General features: G+C 37.9%; 1 protein-coding gene across 1 annotated transcript in view; it reads left to right on the forward strand.

Moving 5' to 3' along the window:
• Positions 1–21599, forward strand: part of FHIT (fragile histidine triad diadenosine triphosphatase) — a 555478-nt gene that overhangs the window by 138641 nt on the left and 395238 nt on the right. Inside the window, exon 3 of the mRNA XM_065642808.1 lies at positions 10409–10530. Coding sequence (XP_065498880.1) covers positions 10431–10530 — 100 coding nt within the window. The 5' untranslated portion in view covers positions 10409–10430. The remainder of the gene's footprint in view (positions 1–10408; positions 10531–21599) is intronic.

The following is a 21599-nucleotide window of genomic DNA, read 5'->3' on the forward strand; positions in this document are numbered from 1 at the left end:
TATCACAGGAATTGCTTCAAATGTAACAAACTCATAGTATTACAGCAGCAAAACCACACTCTAATGTTAGTACATTGCATTTAGAATGATACAAAGTATGATAATGCTAATCCCAGACTTGTTCTTACCATTTGTGTAATTTTTTTTACATGGGCAAAAATTATGGTTGGGAGTCACTGTATATGTGTGGCTTTTTTCTTTTCTTCATGAGTTTTCAGAAGTCTCAACTGCTTTAATATTTCTTTTGATAGTTTTCCTTTTAGATAGGCTGAGTTTACTTTAACTCTGTAGTCCTTTAACTAAAGTAGTTTCATCAGAAGAAGGTGAAACATTTTGCAGTTTTCAGTGTCAAAGATATTAAATGACAAAAGAACAAAATATAGAAAATTAATCTTTTAAAGTGTGTACTTAATCAGTAGGGGTTTTTTTAAGTGACTGAACTGGTTTCTCAGTGACATAAATAAAAAAATTCTGGATTATGTCTGGAAACTTGCCGCGCAACATCTCTTGCTCATCGCACACTTATTTTTGTCTCGACTTGTGCCGAGTTGTGTGGGCCACCCCTTTCCACAGCACAACCTGTGTTCTCTGTCTGATCCTGCTTGTGTTTGTACCATCACAGAATTTTGGGAAGAGCCATTTCTGTCTTCTCCCCATGGACTTTGACTCCTTGAATCTTTTCACCTAGCTCCCTACAGCTTTTCTTCTGCGGCTCTATTTGTGCCATCTCTTCTGTCCAATACTATAGATGTCCAAATTGCATTAACTCAAAGGAAATAGTAAGCCACTTCAGGGAAGGTGTAGTCTTGGTGTGTATTTCTAAAGCCTATAAAGTGACTTTATGTAGTGCTATATAAGTAATAGATTAGAATGCTAAAACACAACAGCTTTGTCTTCTCTCTTCATTTTGAAAGCTGCCTTTTTCCACTGGAGGGTGTAGCAAAAGAACATTCCTAGTTCAAAAGAACATTCAAAGTTTTTCTGTCATGTCAGCTCTCTTGGTTTGTAGCCTCAAAAGCAATGAGTTTATGTGTAGTGTTTCCACGTGCAGTGTGCCAGTCTCTATAGTGACCTTCCTCCCCCATCTCTACCTTTGCCACGGTGGAGTTTTCCTTACACTTATATATCTCAAGAAATGTCGCAATCTTTTATTATTCTTCTAGCATATAGTGTAGCCCTAGGTAGCCACCCTAGATAAAAGGATTTTCACAGTATAATTTCTGCTATTTACTGCATACTGTGCAGCATTTTCTTAAATTTTTCCTTTTCTGCCTTTCACCTTTCTGCTTTAAAAAATGGCATGATTGATATTAATATTTTTGCCTGATAAAAATATATTTTCCCTTGATCTTAGTGTTGGTAATACATTATTCGGTGCTCCTTCTTAATAAAAGCCAATGCTTGTTCCATTACTCACGATAGATATTACAACACTAAGGTCTCATTCATCACAGTGACTTGCAGAGGCAAACCCAAACCCCTGATTTCTCCATAAATCAGGATAACAGCTATGGGGAATGCAAGTGATTAAACAATGTTTAAAATGAAATGTGTATGGTGGATGGTTTGTTTGTATGGTGTGGGATTTTGTTTTTTTGTTTGTTGGTTGTTATTTTTTTGTTATTGTTTGGGGTTTTTTGTCTTTTTCTCTTTTTTTTTTCTTCTGGGAGATTAACACTAGGGAAAGATTTCTGAACATAATTTATTGCATATGTATGCTTGTACGTATTTTGCTCTTTCTGTAAAAGTCAGTGAGATGCTGAACCTGTTGATTGTATTCCATTTCATAGAATATCTTCCTTAAAATCACTGATACAGTATCTGGTTTAAGAAAAGTTCTTAGTTATCACACCTTGGATTCACCTAATCTTCTTGGATGACGGTGCAAGGAGGAATTATAACCTTGGATCATCTCTGCTAATATGAGGAAAAGTGGGCACAGATGTCTAGCAGAGAAGATTGTGAAGTTCTAGATCAAGTCTTGGGATTCTGTTTGAAAGATTTGTTCTGTGATATTGCAGTGTGTTAAGTTCACGCTTATGGATTTTGGCATAAAATGGACATAAACCAACTCCAGTATAATGCAAGACAGGAATTTTATTTCATGTTAGTCATCGTAAAAGTTTTTTGAAAAAAGTAAAGTTGTGGGTATACCTAGGGTGTCAAAACAGGAAAAAAACCCAAAAAACAACAAACCAACCAAACACTCCACCCCCCTACCCCAATTCCTATTATATGCAAAAGTCGAGCTGTTACCTGAGCATGGAGGCAAACAATGAGCTTCTGCCAGAATTATGTTCTCAGTATGGTTAAATGCTGCGTGAGTCATCTTCTAGTGAACACAGTTCGATGTGGACAATTGAAGGGTGTAGTGTGTATCTAGTGCTTTCATGTCTCTTCTAAGCCTTCATTTTTCTTTAAGTTTTAAGGATTATACAGTTCTTTTGCCTCTACAAACCTTTCCATTTGTTGTGTGTAACTTTGTACTCTTTACCTGGATTATAAGAAACAAACACTTTGGCCTAATTTGCATTCCGAAATGTTTGCTATAGAAATGAATTTGACAACTACTTCTACACCATTTGAAAATATTTATGCCCTCTACGGGTATAATGAATGGTATGTCCTATTTCATGTCTAGCTTGATTCTGGAATGTTGATTAACTTGTCAATGTTGTGATTGCTTTACAGTGTTGCTACAGAGCTGTTAACTTTCGTTTAGGTGTCTATATCCTTCTTGGTCAACAAAGACTTGGGTGTGTGCAGGTTGTAATTGTGTTGTTTTGTAGTTTGGTTTTTTTGGTTTGTTTGTTTTTTTGGTTTGGTTGGTTTGGTGGGGTTTTTTTTGGAGGTCGTGGGTTTTTGGGGGAGGGGGCAGGCTAGGGTTTTATGTTTGTTTTGGTGGGGTTTTTTGTGTTCGTGGTTTTTTTTTTGGTGGGGTTTTGTTTGTTTGTTTGGTTTTGTTTTTTGTTAATAAATACCGTAACAGACATGGCAATGACAGACCCGACAACTACGAGAGAGGAAACTGAGGACAGACTTTATACTCACGTGCCTCTGCGTGCCCACAAATTAGTTTACTATGTATGGTAGACAAGCTGTTTAATGCCTGAAAAGGAATTATTTTGAAAAAAAAGATAAAGTTTATTTCTAAAATAGATAAACAAAAGGCAAAAAGAACCCAAACAGTTGAAGATCTGAAGGGATCATCAGGAAGATGTTTTATTAACATGTAAGGCTCTGCTTAAAATGTAACCTATCCTGCCATTTAGAATGGATCTGAGTATCTCGTTTTCCTCAGGCTTCTCTCAGGTTTCTGCTCATGAATGCTGTTAATATTAACTGGAGGGTGCTGCATTCAGAGTTGGGTGCTGCTTGGTCCATAAGCTTCGTGTAGGCACATCCCTGGGTCCGCTGGTGTAACCCAAAAGCTTCAAACAGGCAGTAGGACAAGGAGGTGGAGGAAGGGACGATTCTCGTGGTGGCAACAGTCCTGCCCTGTGACTATCTGCTATATTGGCAATACCAGGGATCCCAGGTGCAAGACTGTGAGAATAGAATAGAAAAATCCTGTCCCAGAGGGGCTGGGAAAAGCTGCTGCAGCACGGCTGCAAGGGGCAGGCAGGCTGTGGGACTGCGACTAAGCATCATACACATTGAGGTGCTCAGGTACTATGCAACAGACCACAGTCTATTTTAATTTTAAGTGTAGATAATTTAGCTTGATTGACCATGCTAAGAAAATGGCAATATACTTAAGCAGTAATAATTTTTATGTTTTCCTCTCTGCTAGATTAAGCAGGGAAGCCACATGTAGTGAATTCAAGTCCATCATAATCTGTGCATGATGTGAGAAATCGGTCCTTGTCAACACTACCAGGATTGCTTGCATGCATCATATTTAATGGGCTTTCTGTTCAGTAGCTTCTGTGGGTGGTGAAAATGTAAAATAATCCGCACAAGCTTTTTCCTTCAACCCCATGTAGAGCATTAAATACTATCCCCATGCAGAGAATCTAGGCTATGGCTGTCAAAGATACTTGAGCACCTTTTCTAGTTTCGTAATTCTTCTTGGCTTTTTCAGAACATAAATATCAGTAGCATGCTTTATTTTGGCTCACCGAGAGGGAGAGGTTGTGGTCTTTTTTTTTTTTTTTTTTTTTAATTAGAGGCCACTTTTTGAAACTGGAAGAACTCAAAATATGTATTTAAATCTTGTACAAGGCTGGGAGTGAAGGATGCTGAGAGGCAAAGCTGCTCTAGGGATAAAGGGCTAGTAGAAAAACTGAGTGATTTTTAGAATAAAATGATTTCTTTTTGTGTTTTTAAGTATTCTTTGATCAAAATGGCAAATCCTGGCTGCTAAGAACAAGAATATTCATTGCTTCATGCTTGGGTTAAATAAGTAATATTCTGAATTGTGTGGTTTTCATCTTGACAAAGTGGCAGTGAAGGGAAGGAATGAGTAAAAACAATAAAGCATGAAGAGAGAGAAGGTGGCATGCAGGGCAGTTCTTCATTGGATATCGCTTCATGAACGTGGTAGGGAATTGAGATATCTAAGTAGGAATATCACTTTCCACGTAATCAAACATTTTAGAGGGAAAAATGCCTAATATGGATTTAAGGATACAGTTTTGTAGGATAAAGGGCTACGGATATTGTAGGTTAAAAGGGTGATGGAAAAATCTGAGGTTAACCATAAACATAATTTACTAGAGAGTTACTTTGTTCCCTTAACTATGATGCGTGACAGAAGTTGTCTTGTCTGGCTGAATTAAAAAAAAAAAGAAAAAAAAAGATTTTTTTCATAAGACCTTAAAAAAAGAAATCAAGTAAGTTGTATTCTTTTGCCATGTAAATTTGCAGTTTTCGCAGTGAACCCAAGTACCAGAATCAGGAGTGTCGAAATTAATGAACAGATTACATTAATATGGTAAAATGACAAACTTTAAAAATTAAGAATATGCCTCAAATTGTTTCCAAAATATTAATTTATGTTAGCACAGAGAGATAATGGTATTGTAATTGGTTTTCTTATAGATACACATTTTAAGTTAGCAGCCCATTTTGCATTATCTGATGTTCGCTCCTTACAACCAGATTTGTGGCTTCCCTAGGACAGCACTCGCGTGATTGCTCAGCAGAAGCCTTGAGCTTGGCTCCCAATGGGTGGTGATCTCAACACCTTGTTGTTGACAAGCAATTGTATGATAAAATAAAGGGACGTTTTGGAGTACCGGCACCATCTCAATTAAGCATCCAACGGGGAGGTGTGTGGAGGCAGAAAGACAGCCTTGAAGAATTTGCACTGTCAGTCCTTATGGTCGTATGGAGAAATTGCCCGTGGGACTCCAGGCTGTTGGTCCGACTGCGGAGATGACGTGACAAGCAGGTTCCTATCTTGATGTCCTCAGGACCTGTCTTTAGGTGAACGTTATCTTCTGTCCAGAGTTGTCCCTGTGTATTTGATACCAACGATTCTACAGCTTCTGCTGTTTAAAAAATTAAGCACGAGACAAACCCCCTAGTGCCCCAAATGGAAATAAACTAGGAGAATTGAGACCTGTGTTTAGATTTCCTCTCAAAAATACATTAAATATATGAGAAGTATTTATATAAGCTGGGCAAATGCAATGTGGTGATTCCTGAAATTTTACAAAACTGTAGTAATGTTTGAAAATCTATCAACATTTTCCTTAATTGTAGCACTCTTATTTTTCAGATCGTAAGGAAGAATGCCAGTGTAATTTTTTTTTTTTTTTTTTCTAGTAAGGGTTATACAGATTTGAGATCTGTTGTGGCTATAAAATTGGTATGTTAGCCTTTAATACTGTATTCCCACCTACGATGGCAGGAACACAGCTTGAAGGAAATTTAATTAGGAAAATGAGGCAGATGAAATAGGCATTGTAATGTATATGTACAATATGAAGAAGAGTAAATACACTTTTCATGTGAATAGTCAGAATAGAAACTGTTAAACTGGGCTGAAATTTTCTTTGATCAGAAATGGATTTCTTTCATTTTCTAAGATTACTATGTAATTGTCCTCCTTATTACTGGGATTAGGAAGACTACTATCATTAAAGAACAAACATCTTTCACCAATTATATTTAGTTTCTGTTTTAGCTGGCAATGACCTCCTCATTATATGAAAACCAGAAATCCCTGGAGGAACAGGCTTAGTGAGGTGATTCCAATCAGGTGGGAAACCTTGTGCACACACTATTTGCATCTGGTGACCTGCATGCACGTGTGTTCTATTGATTCCTGCTTGTTTACAGGCCATTCAAGGAATAAGCAGGTAGAATTCAGATAGCTGCAAACTTGCTCTGCTGGTAGCAGTTTCCTGCCTCGCTGCACTCTGGAATATTCCAGCCTCACTGCAGCGTGTTGCTGCACAGCCACGGATTTTTTCCGTTGTACCCATTACTCATTTCCCTAATGTATTTCTTAGCATTTGTATTAGATCTGAGCACGAACAATCATGCTTTACAGAAAAATGTGGAAGATTACTAGGGCAGAAACCAGCTTAAGTAATATAAAATAGATGATGAATAATTGTTTAAGAAAAAAATTCCCATAATCCCCTTTCAGAATTGGGGAGAATAGCACTGGGAAGTCTGCAGTGCTACCTAGTGCAACCAATACAACTGACACGCTTGTTCAAAAAACACATGCTATATTTATTTAGTCTGAATCAAGAGACTGAAATACATTATTCAGGTATATTATTGTATAGTAAGCAAATACAAAAGGTTTTAATACATACATTAATTCTATGCATAAGATTAAAAATGTTCTAATAATTCTGGGTCAACCCAGTTGGGCTGTAACCTGATTCTTCAAACTATTGCTTAGGGAGATGTGAGGCCAGTGCTTTAACTTTACTGATCCTTCCTGGACTTTAACGAGATGACAGTGAAATAAATAATGATGCATGTGGTAGGTTTATTATGAATACATGGTATAATCAACCTAAATTCTGTGGTGCACAGGATCCATTTAGCATTTTCTGAAAATGCATTTTATTGTTTTTAAGGCACTGAAGATACCCATCAATGTTAGAGAGCAATGGTAACCCAAACTCTGTGGCTAGCAATGTTGCGGGTGTTTATTTTGGCAAATGTTGAGTGTATTTATACTGGGCGTAAATTCAACTGACAGTCTTCTTGAAAATCTCTCTTGAAGTATGAAAAAGAATGTGTGGCATTGTCCTGATAGGGCCATCAGATATATGTGTTTTCCTGATACAGCTTGGGGTTAATTTTAATAAAAACATTCCAGTGATGAAATCATGGTCAGTAACTGATAGGGTCCAAATGATGATGAATATCCTGAAGAGACCCTTCCTCTTTATGGTATTGCTGTAGATCGCACACGTGTTCTCCATAGGTTCATCGGAGGTTGCACAAACTGCCTGTGATGATGTAGAGATGTGTAGAGTCGTGGCCTTGGTTTCCAGTTGTGAATGAGCTTCTTGGGCCCAGGAATTCCTGCTTTGGGCAATCTGCTGGGCAGTACCTGCTGGCTGGAATGCTCTGGCCGACCTCAGGTAAACCCAAACGTCGGTTTGGGAATTTGGGCTCTGTTCCATCATTCTAGTATGTTCTGCCCACTGTTTTGCGGTACTAACTCTTCACATTTTGAGATCGATTGTTCCAGATTTCCCATGAATTTAACAGCTCCGTATGCAGATCTTAAATGGAGGACTTAAGACCAGATTAGTAGTCTGCTATTAAATCTAAATAGATTTCCAAATCTTCATAGTTACTGTATGGATACTAAGATATTGGGTAGGATAGTGGAAAATTTAGGTATGCAGTAGAATATTTAGGCTATTTAGGTATTTAAGTGAGAGGATAAGGTCTTCATATTGGATTACTTTTCTACTAAAAATATTTTTTAATGCTTATCAACTCTCCAATATGGTCCTTGCACATCCCAAATCCACTACTTGCAGTGATGTTTTGACTTAGCAAACTTTTACTGTGGGGAATGCCCTTGTCCTTAACATGAAGCCTGTAACAAAAATTTAACCTTGGTTTTTGTAATTATCAATATTTGTTCCATTCTGTAACTTGAAGAATTTCGCAACACACACTTCAGATTGGGTTTTTAACAGTGAGTTTCAGAGTCACCATTAGACTGGCAAGACCCATAGGAGCCCCTAGTAAATTTAGGTAGATAATTAGAATAGAAAAGCACCAGGTCATCTGTTTCCAGCTTCGCTGGAGTCTCAGTTGTTGAAGCATGGGATCCAGACCTTCTTTCCAATGTCATTAACCTTATCCTTCTATTGTTTGTTGGTTTTTTGCTTATGGCAGCAAACAGCCAGAGGACTTTCCCTGGTGATTACCAAAATCTCAAGTTCTCTGCCTCCTTAAACTGAATTTCAAAGCATCATGTTTTATAATCAGCATCTGTTATTTCAAAGTCTTAGTTCTGTGTTTAAGTCTGTTCTGTGTCTCTTGACAGTGCGTTGAATTGTCAGTAGCCTGAAAAACAGAATAAGAAATGATCAGTAGTACTTCTATTTTGTCCATAGTATTGTTAGATGCAACAGCGGGTGTGGTGGTACTTCTGTTTTTCCAAATACTGGAGATACTAGCTTACAGTTTCATCACTGGATGGTAGTACTGGCTATTTAATGTGTTTCCTTTATCAGCTACATTTCCTTCACTGTGAAGACAATCATGTCTCTTTATCCTATCATACAAAAACATTCTTGCATGTTTTAATGAGAATGAGAACCCCCCAGAGGGGTGTTGCTGATGGACTGCTTAAGAGAAATGAGGAAGATTGGTCCAAGTTCCTAATAATTACTTTTTTCAGACATCAGCACAAGATAGCAGGTGTTTCCTCTGGTAAGCAATTCTTCTAGGAGCTAGAGACTTGATTTTTTTTTTTTTTTTAAATGCTGTCAAGTTTCAGTATTAATACATGGTAAGGGTCACATCTTCTTAGGCACTTAATCTTCTGTTGACTTTATGGGAAAAGAAATAATTACAGAGCTCTTTAAGTTCTTTGAAATAGGGATGGTTAAAGTCTCCACTCTTTTGTGGTCTGCTCAAGCATATCCTTTGATCTGTGTTTTTCAAAAATAAAATAAGACATGGTGCCATCTTAGAGGATGTTTTTTACTTGAATGTGTAGTCATCTGACTGGTTACCATACCTTATACTAAGTTTTATACATGTTTTTCTGGTGTAAAGCCTGATTAGATGCATCTGCTCTCCTTATTCTAATTTAGTTGAGTTCTTTTGTGGAATCAAATTGCCGAAAAAGTCAGAACATCCTTCCAAAGAACAAGCACTTCTCAAAGGCACTTTCAAAGTGTGTGCACTTAGGGAGGGTTATTATATGTACTTTTTGTTGGAGCACATAAAAGTAGTCAGACCTTAAATTGGAATAAATCTTATCGATTAAGAACCATGATTTGGTCTTACTAAACACAGGAGGCTTGCAGGAAAAGAAGAGCAGCAAAAGACCCTACATGACACTAACTGTATCTTTCCCCATCTGAAGCAGCTTATAAAACTGAATTTTCTGATTTGTTACTTGGTTCAAGCAAAGTAATGTTAGTGTAATGCTTTCGATGTGTCTGAAGTATTGTGTCGCATGTAATTCTTCCTTACTTCTTATTTTACCCTGCAGCACCTTGGATATTTCTGATTGAATTAAATACTTCAAATACTCCAGGGCTTAAAGAACTAAAATAGACCCAGTTAGGCTTGTGCCTTAGTTATTTAAGCAGGATTTTCATCCTCACCAGGAAGAGAGAAAAAAATTAGTGAATGAAAGTGGAAATCTTTGGCTTTCTTTGCATAAGAGAAAATGTTGCGCACAACTCTTGATCATCCTCACATTTCAGTTGCTCAAACTAGAAAGCATGGATGGAAAATTACTAAATATGCTTTCCTTAATTTGTCAATATTTCTTCAGTTGAGATATTTAGTGGAGAGGTTGATTTAGAAAATGAGTTTGTTTGGTTTTTTTCCTAAGTTCTGTGTGCATTGATTTGCATTGTGGCAAAGGGCATCTGAAATACCATTCATGCTTCTCCTCGCACACATGACTTAAATGTATACAGTGCAGAATAAATGAAAATGAGAGGGGAAAATTACATTATTTGCCTAGAATTTTGTAGCCCTACCAATATGATGAGAAAAGGATATAAGAGGTTATATGTAAATTTTTTTTTTTTTTTTGGAAAGAAGCCCTTTCCACCAGCCCTTCAAAGAAGTGACGCTTTTAGATAAACCTTACCAAGCTTTCCAGTGCCTTGGTGAGCCCGGGAGGCACTTTCTTTCAGAAGCTGCCTAGACAGTTTGGTTGTCTTATTCTTGTTGTTTGGAAAGGAAAAGTCAACACCTCAATTTTCTTAACTATTGTCTCTTTCAGACCCTGAAGATTGGCATTTATCATGCTGAGATTTGGGCAGCACCTCATCAAGCCGTACGTGGTCTTCCTGAAGACAGAGCTCTCCTTCGCCCTGGTGAACCGCAAGCCGGTGGTCCCAGGCCGTATCCTTTCGAGCAGCATCTCGGCGATGGGCACCCACACTCATGGGAAAAGCCTGAGGAGCCCGGGGCACTTCAAAGGCCAGGTAGGATGCTATGGGGTTTATTCTGAAGTCAGGCAGGAGAACGTAATACGCTTGATCGGTGTTGCAGAACTGCTGAAAACAGTTGCTTAGCAACTGTGACCTTAGAGGTGAATTTCTATTGACCTTTTCACCACAGAAGATGTATAAACAGCCAGGTGCTACTAAAAGCATTTAAAAGTGTATCTGAGGTGGTACTGTTTAAATTTCATATTATGCTAAATAACACATCCTGCTTCCCTTTTAATAATGTCACTTATTTTTAGATGTGGTAACTTCTTTATGGAGGATTTTCGACTTCTCCTAGCTAGATGTACACAATTTTTCAAATGACAGCAGAGTCCTGTATAAAGGCTCTTATTTTTTTGGGCAGATTGTTTCAATTAATTTAGGTAGGAATGGATTAAATAAACCATCTGTAGAGTGTACACATTTCCTGAGGAAAAAAGGAGCCTCATGTTTTAAGTAAAATTCTCAGTTTAGAAACTGTTTAGGCACTTGATTCTGCAAGATGCTAAATGTACCTATTTAGTGTATTTTGTAGTGTGGCATAATATTTTCCAGCCAAAACTTTGCTACTGTGTAACTTGTGCTGATTTCAGTGGTGTCAGGTGGAACTTTTCAGAAATACTCAAGATGGATCATTTCCATAGAGGTCCACGGTGAAATTTTGATAGGAACTCCGGCAATGGCTGAATGTGTTTTGGTAAAAGAAGAAAGTCAGCTAGAGTTTGTGGAAAACTTTCTTGTTCTTCTGTAGTTTTATGTTGTTTCATAATTTAATGTATAATTTAAAATTTAGTAACCTTTAATATAGTATTTAAACCCGTAAATTTGTCTGTTCTGAAATATGAAGCCGCCTTCTCTTCCTGTCACTTCGGTAGGTTATAATTGTTCAATGTAGAACTTGTCTCTATGCCCGCTTTGGATGGTGTCTCTTTGTACCAGAAATCGGATCATTTGGTTATAAATGCATGGCAAAACTGTGTAGACTTTACAGAAACTTTAAAAATGTTACTATCTCACCAATACGTTTTAACAAATTAAATGAACAGTTCTTCTCAACTTCCAGTTTCTAAAGTATCTGTTGTAAATCAATGAGATTTACAGACATGTTGGCAAACCAAAAAACAACCAAACCCCAACAACAAAACACCATACCAAGACAAACCACAACCCAAAAAAACCAAAAACCAAAATGCAAACAAACAAAAACCCCTCCACTTTTTCAATAATCCTCAAAGATACTATCACATCAGTCACTGTGAGATGCAGAGCCTGTAAATGCCTGAGCAGTTTGTTGGTATATTCATTCTCCAGATCAGAGAGTAAATAAAATGTTATTTGTACTCTGTGGAAGTTTTAAAAACAATAGTTAATGACTTTTTTCAATTAATCAGTGAACAATTGCATCTGTTGTTAGAAGTAAAGCCTTGTTTCAGATGAAAGATACTTGTTTTTAAGTTCCGTGAGCACCTAGTAATGACAATTTAAGCAGCCTATAAAACTTAATTATTACAAGCTTCTTTCCTTCTTAAATAATTAAAGATTTTAAACTCTAGGTTATAGTTATTGCTGTCTGTTTGGCAGATACATTTGTTTGCTCAAGTTCAGCTTTGTTATCCCATAATGAGTATTGCAGCATATTTTATACTGTCACATTGTTGTAATAGCTCATGTGTTGTAATATATAATGTAGTCTTTGTTTCTTCATTGAATAAGTGTTCAGCTAATAAAAACCCAACCCTTGCCTTTTCTCATTACAAGAAGAAAAGATTAGAAAAGATCTTGATGCAAAGGCTAGAATACAGTAGGTAAAATAGAGCAATTTGCAGTTGTAAGCCCTTAAAACGTCTCTATAATGCAGCATTCATCTTGAGACCTGGCAGTAACAAGTGTATTTTCTTTGTTTTATTGCAATAATTGTATCTGCCTTGTCTTTGGCACACTTGTGACATTCCTTTTCATTTTTTTTTCAGTAGAAAATAAAATATTAATGTGTGTGAATTAGAGAGACAAAGGAAATCAGTTTGAAAGCCAGCTCACTCCAGGTGGTGGCTTTAATTAACTGGTAGCGTTGAAATTCCATCCTGAAACAGAACGTTGGATTGGAGTTGTGAATTTGCTGTAATATTTTGAAAATGAAGATATACTCCAGAAAAAAAATCATTCAAAATGGTCTTGTGGAGTTCAGTGTTCATGATCTGAGCAATGCCAAAGCATACTTATTCTGTTAACACATTACAAAGTTTTATTTCTTTCCAGCGCCAATCTCGTGAATTCAGTTTGACACTTGAAAGTCAAACTGTGCTAATAGTAACCGAGAGGAGGAATAGCAAGAACGTAGTATTCATGGTGAGGAAAGAGTTCCCTGTTCCTGGGGAAAGCTGCCTCAGTTGCCCCAGTATCAGACCCGTGTCTGTTGGGTGCACCCAATGTTCATTAACTTGGGAACCTGTTTGTTATACGATCTCTTTGAGGGAAGGTGTGATTATTGCAGATGCTTGAATAGGAAATAATTGAGATCTTACTATGAAGGGATGTCTGGCATTCAGCTGGAATCTGTGACCAGCAGGTCAAGGGAGGTTGTCCTCCCCCTCTACTCTGCCCAGGTGACGCCACATCTGGAGTGCTGCATCCAGTTATGGGCTCCCCACTTTAAGAAAGATAAGGAATTACTGGAGGGAGTCCAGCGGTGGGCTGAGATGATGATGAGGGGCCTAGAGCACCTTTTGTATGAGGAGAGACTGAGAGGGCTGGGTCTGTTCAGCCTGGAGAAGAGAAGCTGAGAGGGGATCTCATCAATGTTTATAAATATCTAAAGGGTGGGTGTCAAGAGGATGGACCAGACTCTTGTCAGTGGTGCCCAGTGACAGGATGAGGGGCAGTGGGCACAGACTGAAGCACAGGAGGTTCCATCTGAATATGAGGAGAAACTTCTTTACTTTGAGGTGCCAGAGCCCTGGAACAGGCTGGCCAGAGAGGTTTTGGAGTCTCCTTCTCTGGAGATGTTCAGGACCCACCTGGACTTGCTAGTTAGGTTTTAGTGCTAGACTTAGGTTATGGTTGGACTCGATGATCCTGAGGGTCTCTTCCAACTGAAATGATTCTATGATTCTGTGACACATTCCTGTGCAGTCTACTCTAGGTGTACCTGCTTTAGCAGGTGGGTTGGACTAGATGATCTCCAGAGGTCCCTTCCAACCCCAACCATTCTGTGATTCTACTTACCTGTCTTATTTCAGAGCAGCCAGGCACATTATATTGAAGACAATCTTGATTAATGAGAGAGTGGTTTTTTGAGAGGTGTGTTTTTCTGTTGGTTTTCTATTTTGTACAGAACTGGTACGATTTTGTTTTGCTAATGCCTGTGAAGTGTTGGGGAGCCAAGGGTCTAGGTAGGAATACTGCATGCAGTGCACAACTTAGCAGTTGCTTGGGCATGGGGAGGAGGTAGCTGGTTATTGTATAAGCTGGCTGGGATTTGTAGGCTTACACAGGTACCAATGCTATGAAAGGCAGAGTCCCTGTTTCCTCTAAGTTCTGTTAGTTTCCTGCTCTGCAAGGACTGATTGTGGAAGTCATCACTTGTGGCTCCCTTGAACAACTATGCAGTTGTTTTAGAGGTGGCTATTCAATAGCTGGAACAGTGCAGGGATGTGTCTGTAGTCAGTAAACACGTTGTTTCAGAAAAGGCACAAAATGAACTGAATCGGTTCATATGACCAGCATGAGCTAAGTTTCCACTTGTCTTCCTAAATTATTTAATTCAGAGCCTTGCTGCTTCCATAGTTCAGAGCAGAACTGTAGTGTCTTTTTCAAGAAAATTGATCTGCTCCTTGACAGGGACTTTTTGCTCTTTAATATGGTAATAAATACTTTGTGAATGACAAAAAATATAACTAGTGTTTTTCATCACTGTCTTTCTCATTCCATTGTACGGGGTACTTGCTTTCATCTTGTGTTAAACATGAAGAATGATTCTGAACATTAGTAGAATCCATTTGGGGACTAGGACTTTTATTATAAATAAAATTATTCATTTGTTATGTCCAATTTTTTTCAGCGGACAAGGTATTGATCTTTGGATTTGTGTTCAGGATGCCAGAAGAAGAACTAGCACAAAAGGAACACAGCAACATTTGTAAATTGATTGAATGCAATATGTAATGACAGAGACAAACATGAGATCTATGGCAATACTATATTATGCAAAGCATTTTTCAGCAGTTTATTGAATTAGTTATTAAAAAGAACGGGCTTTCCAGCTGGGAACAATGGCCTGACGGTTTTCAGGATGGAGCAACTTAATAGAAATTTCTGGGGGACAGTGTGGCTCCTTCAATAAGTGCGTATGCGTGTGTGTGTGTAATAAATTAGAATTAGAACTTTACAATTAGTTTTCACCTGTGTTTGGTTATGGAAATGTTTTTCCATTAAAAAAAAGAGAAAAAATAGAAAAATAAAAAAGAGACTGTTGAACTGCTGGATACTGAATTTTGCTGGACTACTTGGTATTGCTATTTCCATAGAGATCTAGTGTTTTTCACCAGAAAATATTCTGGTTGCAGGGAATAGCCCATATATAAAAACCCAAAGCATGTGACATTTTCTGGCAGCTTCATCGCCGTATGAAGTTAATGGTCATTATTTGTTGCTGAGACAATGTGCTGCACTGTGAGTTACTGCAGCTTGTTCCTTTTATTAATGAGCAGAGAAAACATTAGTTGAACCAGATGCTCCTTCAAAGAAATGATAACACCCGAAGCTGCAGTGTAATTGTTCTGGGTCTGCTGCATGGGTGGGATGGGATCCAGGGTCACGCAATGTAAGAACAGCATCTGCTTTGCTGGACGATTTGTCTGTTTGTGAGCATCCCTGTCAGAAATGCCGTATCACTTGAGACTGACATATTCTGTATTGTCACACATGATTGCTGCTTTTCTTACAAGATGTGCAGTTAGAAAGAAATAATCCTTTTGATTAATACTATTTGTTAATATATTTTAAAAGTAATTTTTAGTTTAGTTACAGTCCTGACAGAATTTAATTGAAGACAGCACACTGGCTCTGGGAAGAACAGCAGTGTTCTCTCGCAAGTTTGATTGATAACTATGGTGTTTAGCATGTATTTGAAATTTTAATTCTTCATAAAGTTACAGAGCTGCTGTTTATGGTGATTTAGTTAGTTTGTACATGGCACATTTATCACATCTGTATGGATGCCACATAATTATGAATTTTATGGGTTTTAGCCTAAACAAGTGTTAATATGTGCCATAAAACTAAGATTTAGAAAATAAAATTGTTCTATTGCAGAATATGTAAATTTGTATTTACATATTGCAAAAACGTACACTGCACTGTTACAGCTACACATTATACATATCGAACCCTGTGGGAAAGTACTTTTTAGTGCTTGTTAGAGAAGCTTTGTCTGCATTACTATTATTAGTTTGCTCTAGCACAGTGCTAGGGAGCAGTCATGGTCATTTCAGCTCTTTAGCAAAGGGCTAGAAATAAGGAGTTATGGTAAAGACTTTGTAACCTATATGTGATCCTGGAGATAGCAAGTGAATCACATGGAGCCAGAAAATGTTGTTTGGTATAATGAGGAGTGAACTAGTTGTATGAATTACTCAAGATGCCTAGTAACTCTAGAAGAAGAGAGTACTAGGAAGAGGGCCGACCTGTGCTGGTGTAGAAAATAAATCGTAAATGGGAAGAACAGATATAAATGATGGATCTCGTATGAAAATGAGGGGTAGGTATAGAGTTTATTTCTTCAGCAGGAATGCAGAAGAGATTCAGACTTGCTTTCTGTGTTGTCGGTATTAGGTAAATTCTTTCTGAGATATTATATTGAAGCTGTTGCGCATTAGTGGAAAGTCTCAAGTTTTTTATTTCGTCAGATCCCAAATAGAGCTGTTCAATGACTCTTCCTTATAGGAGCAGTCCTGATCCCTCAAGTATGACTTATTAATGCTGTAATGTTTACTTGCATAAAGGAGAGAAAGAAAAAAAGTTCATGTGCTTAATAATTTTTAGCTCAATTAAACTGTTGTACAGAAGGTAAGGAGTGGGACTGCACCCTTGGCAGCAGCAAGCTGTAGATCAGCTTCACTGTGTTCTGTATCTGCCATCTGGGAGAAGGTCCTCAAACAGCCCAAAGAATGACTGATCTGCTCTGCTCTGTGTATGCGAACTGCTGGAATTTAGTGGTGATAGAGAGGCCAGTTAATTATCACAGGGCTGGAGTCATTTTGTTTGCAGTCTACAAACAAAGGCATGGTGTTTGACTCGCATTAAGAAATGCTGCTTCTGAAGAGAATAGATTCAGGGCTCTGTGCACAAAAGCTTGTCTGTCCATCTTATTTGTGGGGATGGAGTTCAGCTCTATCATTTGGTCTGAGAAAAAATACTTTCCCTTCAAATCATGTCTTGCTTGAAAGGTGCTCACTGTTGAAGAAGAATGTACTTCAGAAGGATTTACTTATTCTGTTTGCATTGTTATAGTTGCATTAATATAATGGTGTTGATGAAAATCCCATTCTAAATGCTTTGTCCCAGTGTTTTAAATAGAAAAGAAAAAAGCAAAGTAATGAAATAAAAAGTCCTTCTTGCTGATTTGCAAATGGAGTAAGCTAAAGACTAAATTACTCATTTATATGCATTCAGCAGATTAGCGATAAGAATTTCTTAGATTGTGGCACAACCTACATTGGAAGAGGTATTAATAGAGCCGTATTAAGGCCCCATCTGGGAGAGGCAGCAGCTCTGAGGTTGGAGCCTGGTGCATCTTACCAAATACCATGCAGGGATGAACAGTCTTTTATTAGTGATGTATTCAAGTGAACTTCAAACCTCGTTGTATGTGGAATAATGACACCTCTGAAAAATGGGCTTTTAAGCTATGTGTCATAATAGGTTGGATCTGTGCAATTAAATGTCTTGGCTACATTGCTAACACATGCTGAAATCCAGCTAAAAAATGCCAATTCCATTTTCATCTAATCCCTTTTGTTCACCTGTTCGTCATCATCACTAGAACTTATAAATGAATTGAAACTCACATTACGCATAAACCTCTCTACTGCTTTTTGTGTTTTGGAGGCACTCTCTGTATAGTTTTGAAAATGTGATACTAATTTATGTTCTCTAAAAGTGGAACTGCTTGTCCCTACAAGCACTGGAGACATGTCGGAGAAACTTTGAAACCTAGTCTATGAGTTGCACCACTGTGGTACCTATTCTACATAATTACACCATACCCATAAAGTAAAGATCGTGTGAAAAGCTTGTCCTTGTCATCATGAAAAAATGTAAACCATCTGAATTTTAGATTGATTGACCAATGATTGTTGTGGAAGATCAAATTTCTTAGAGGCTGCCAACTGTCTTCCCAATGCTGTGATTTTTATTTTTATCACATAATTGTTGAGACCCTATTTTAAATGAAAGCAGCCTATTTTCTATAGTTGAAAATATTTAATTAAATTTACATTCATATTTAAAATTATTTCACTCTGTGTTAGGTTAGTTTGTCATGTTTACCCTCGTTAACAATTTGCAAAGCATCTTAGTATCTCACATTGATCTGTAGCCATAGTTTTGTAGTAACCAACTTTGCTGAATTTCCTTTGTGGTTCTTATTATTGTTATGATGGAGATATCTGGTAAAAAGTGTTTACCCATTTGTATTTTAGCATAGGAAGAAACCTGGTTACATGTTTAGTGAGAAAAGTCTCATCCTAAGTAGATGAAAGAAGTCAAATTTAAAAGACAGAGGAGCAAAGCTATGTAGAGGGAAGTAAAATTAAGAGGTAGCAAACTTTTGTACGAAAAGGAGCAGGGAAACTGAAGTGGGATTCAGAAAAGCCAAAGTGAGTGATGCCTTTTGAGGTTTAACACAGTAATTGGCATTCTTGTTTAAAGAACTGTGAAGTCCTCTTCATAAATAATGAATACTTTCAGTCCAGCAGTTTTTTTCTAGTCTAGTAGAAAGCAAATTTGTAATTGGTGTGGTTATTGAAAAAAGTGTAATTTTATGCATTTTTTTCACCTGAGTAAAACCCAAACTTAACAGCCACAAATGGACAATAGATAACAAATACAAAGGAGGTGTTTGCTGCCATTGTAATTTTGCCACTACAGAAAACTTTAGTACCTGCATCAATAGCAGATAGTCATGTGCTTTGCATTCAATTACCATGAACTTTATAAAATAAAGGAATATAAAGATTTTTTTTTTTTTCCCTCCTCAGCACATAACGATTTAAATTCAGCTTTTAAAATTCTTTTAAGTAGTTTCTGGCTAATGAAGGAGGTGACAGTTGCAAGCCGTTCCTGTTACAGTTTGTGCATGTCTAGGACCTTTTGTCCTCAACACGACCATCGGAATGTGATATGCAGCACACACACAGTTAACTGAGTCTGGGCAAGGTATTGCATGGCTTGCTCTTACGGCAGACTATAATTAAAAGAGATGATTAGAATACATGGTTATTCATAATAGATGTCACACAATTACCATAAGTAATGCAATACATGCAAAATCTCCATTTGTAATGAAAATAGATTTGCTGGAAAGTAAATTGGAAGTTTCATTTATTGCTTATTGTTTCTAGCATATTGGAATATTTTGTGCTATTCGGTGTAATACAACTATGTATTTTCTTCAAGTACTTATTTTTGAGAGGCATCTGACATGAATTTCCTGTTGCAAATAGTAAGTGCAGATCTAGTGATACACTGTTAAACTGTTATCTCTTCTGTTTGCTGTACAGAGCCTAACATAGTATTTTTCTGTTGAAATATACATTAATATTCCTTAGTGTACCATAATTATAATGTAAAGAAGCTATTTCATAATTTCAGAGGTAATCATCTTGTGCTCCTTATATTTAAAGGACCCCTGTCATGGTTTAACCCCAGTCAACAACTGAGCACCACATAGCCACTTATTCACTTTGCACCAGTGGGATGGGGAAGAGGATTTGAAGAGTAAAGGTGGGGAAAACTTGTGGATTGAGATAAAGACACCTTAATGGGTAAAGCAAAAGCTGTGTGTGCAAGCAAAGCAAAATGAAAAATGTATTAACTAATTCCCATTGTCAGGCAGGTGTTCAGCCATCTCCAGGAATGCAGGGTTCCATCGCGTGCAATGGTTAATTGGGAAAGCAAATGCCATCACTTCAAACACGTCCGCCCCCTTTTCTTCTTCCCCTGGCTTTATATGCTGAACATGACATCATATGGGATGGGATGTCCCTTTGGTCAGCTGTCCCAGCTGTGTCCCTTCCCAAATTCTTGTGCAGCCCCAGCCCACTCGCTGGTAGGATGGTGTGAGAATTGGAAAAGGCCTTGATGCTGTGTAAGCGCTGGTCAGCCGTAACTAAAACATCGACTTATCAACACTCTTCCCAGCACAAATCCAAAACGGAGCCCTAAACAAGGTACTATGAAGAAAATTAACACTATCCCAGACAAAACCAGTACAACCTCCAACAGTGAAGAAGGGAAAGAAGGACATGCTGTGTACATGAAAAATAAGCAGAAATGCTCTCTAAACATGCAGAAATGAAGGAATAGTGCACTGTAGTGTGTCATCCTACTACCTTCTCCAAGGCATAAAGAGTGTGATAAATAATGCCGTAGCCTAATCTTTTCAGACTACCTGGTGTAGATGTCAGTCCTTTGAGGGTAAATCCAATTTGCTGTATTCCTCCAGTGAGTGCAGACACAGAGGTCTGAACAGAGTCCAGTCACCACTATGGATTTCTTCAAAATCAACTTAAAGAAAACTGTTCACAAAATGAATATTTTAACACAGTTCTTTTACTCTGAAAGCAGTACTAGACTTCTGGATACTTGTGCCAAATAACTGAGTTTTGAGTTGCAAGGCCCCAGCTCTTTTGGGCTTCACCTTTTCTGGCATCTGTTGTTTTCTAGGCAGGACAAAGTCCTTCCCTCCCTGTTTCCTCCCCCTCCACCCCTGTAGCACAGTAAACTCATGCCCGGTGCTGTGCTTCCCTCCTCTGCCCGCTTGGGAAGGCAGCTCGTATAGTCTCTCCCACTTTGCTGTGTGCCCAAAGCTGCTGTTTTGTTCCTTCATTTGTTTAGGAAATGCTTTCTTCTGTGCATTTGCACTGGCAGGTGAGACTATCGCAGACAGGGATTCCAAGTGGCACTGTGATTGCTTTGCAGAGCTTCAGCTGAGGGTCAGCACCTTCTCTGAGCAAGGTAATTGGGTAAATTATGTTTTAGTAAGTTGTCTCGTGTAAAGTTAGATATCAACGTAGCAGACAATGGAGGCTTTGTTGTAAAATGAGGCTGCAGTAGGAAACAGAGTGCATAATTCATTGATACAGATGTATTTCACTTTATCACTCATACCATGTTTAGGTTTCTGAGGTTGCACAAGTACATACAGTCTGCTACTCATTTGCTAATGTATTTTACTTTTTGCTGTTCCTCGTAACCTGCTGACTTGTACTGTTTCTGATCAAAACATATAAACCTCAGCACCTCTCAGAGTGAGCTCTCTTGAGCAGATGTTCATGTTGTACAATAAAAGCTGAAAATTCCCCTGCTGCTTCCCCTTCCTCTTCAGTTTAACATCATCCTGCATTCAAATGACTGACCTCTCTACTGAAGCTGCCGAAGAGCAGTTGGTTTTAGTTCAGGATTTATGATCTTTATCAGGTAATAACTGGGACTGCATCGATATGACCTCATTGCTGTTTGTTTCATAAAACTGGAAATTATACACGAATATGAGTTTAAGTAGTTGTATTTGGAAATTCTGCTTTTTATGCAGTCTGGTCTGACGAACTTCATGTCACTGAATACTCTGCTATAATGTGTGTGTATGTAGAAATGTAACTGTTTATGAATGAAATTAACAAATGTTTCCTTTTGTGCTTCTGTATTTCTTATCCTGTCACTCCCAGCTAGAATTTGTGTGGTTGCAAGGAAAGAATATATGAC

The sequence above is a fragment of the Caloenas nicobarica genome, chromosome 11 (assembly GCF_036013445.1).
Source record: "Caloenas nicobarica isolate bCalNic1 chromosome 11, bCalNic1.hap1, whole genome shotgun sequence".
In the NCBI taxonomy this organism is placed as follows: Eukaryota; Metazoa; Chordata; class Aves; order Columbiformes; family Columbidae; genus Caloenas; species Caloenas nicobarica.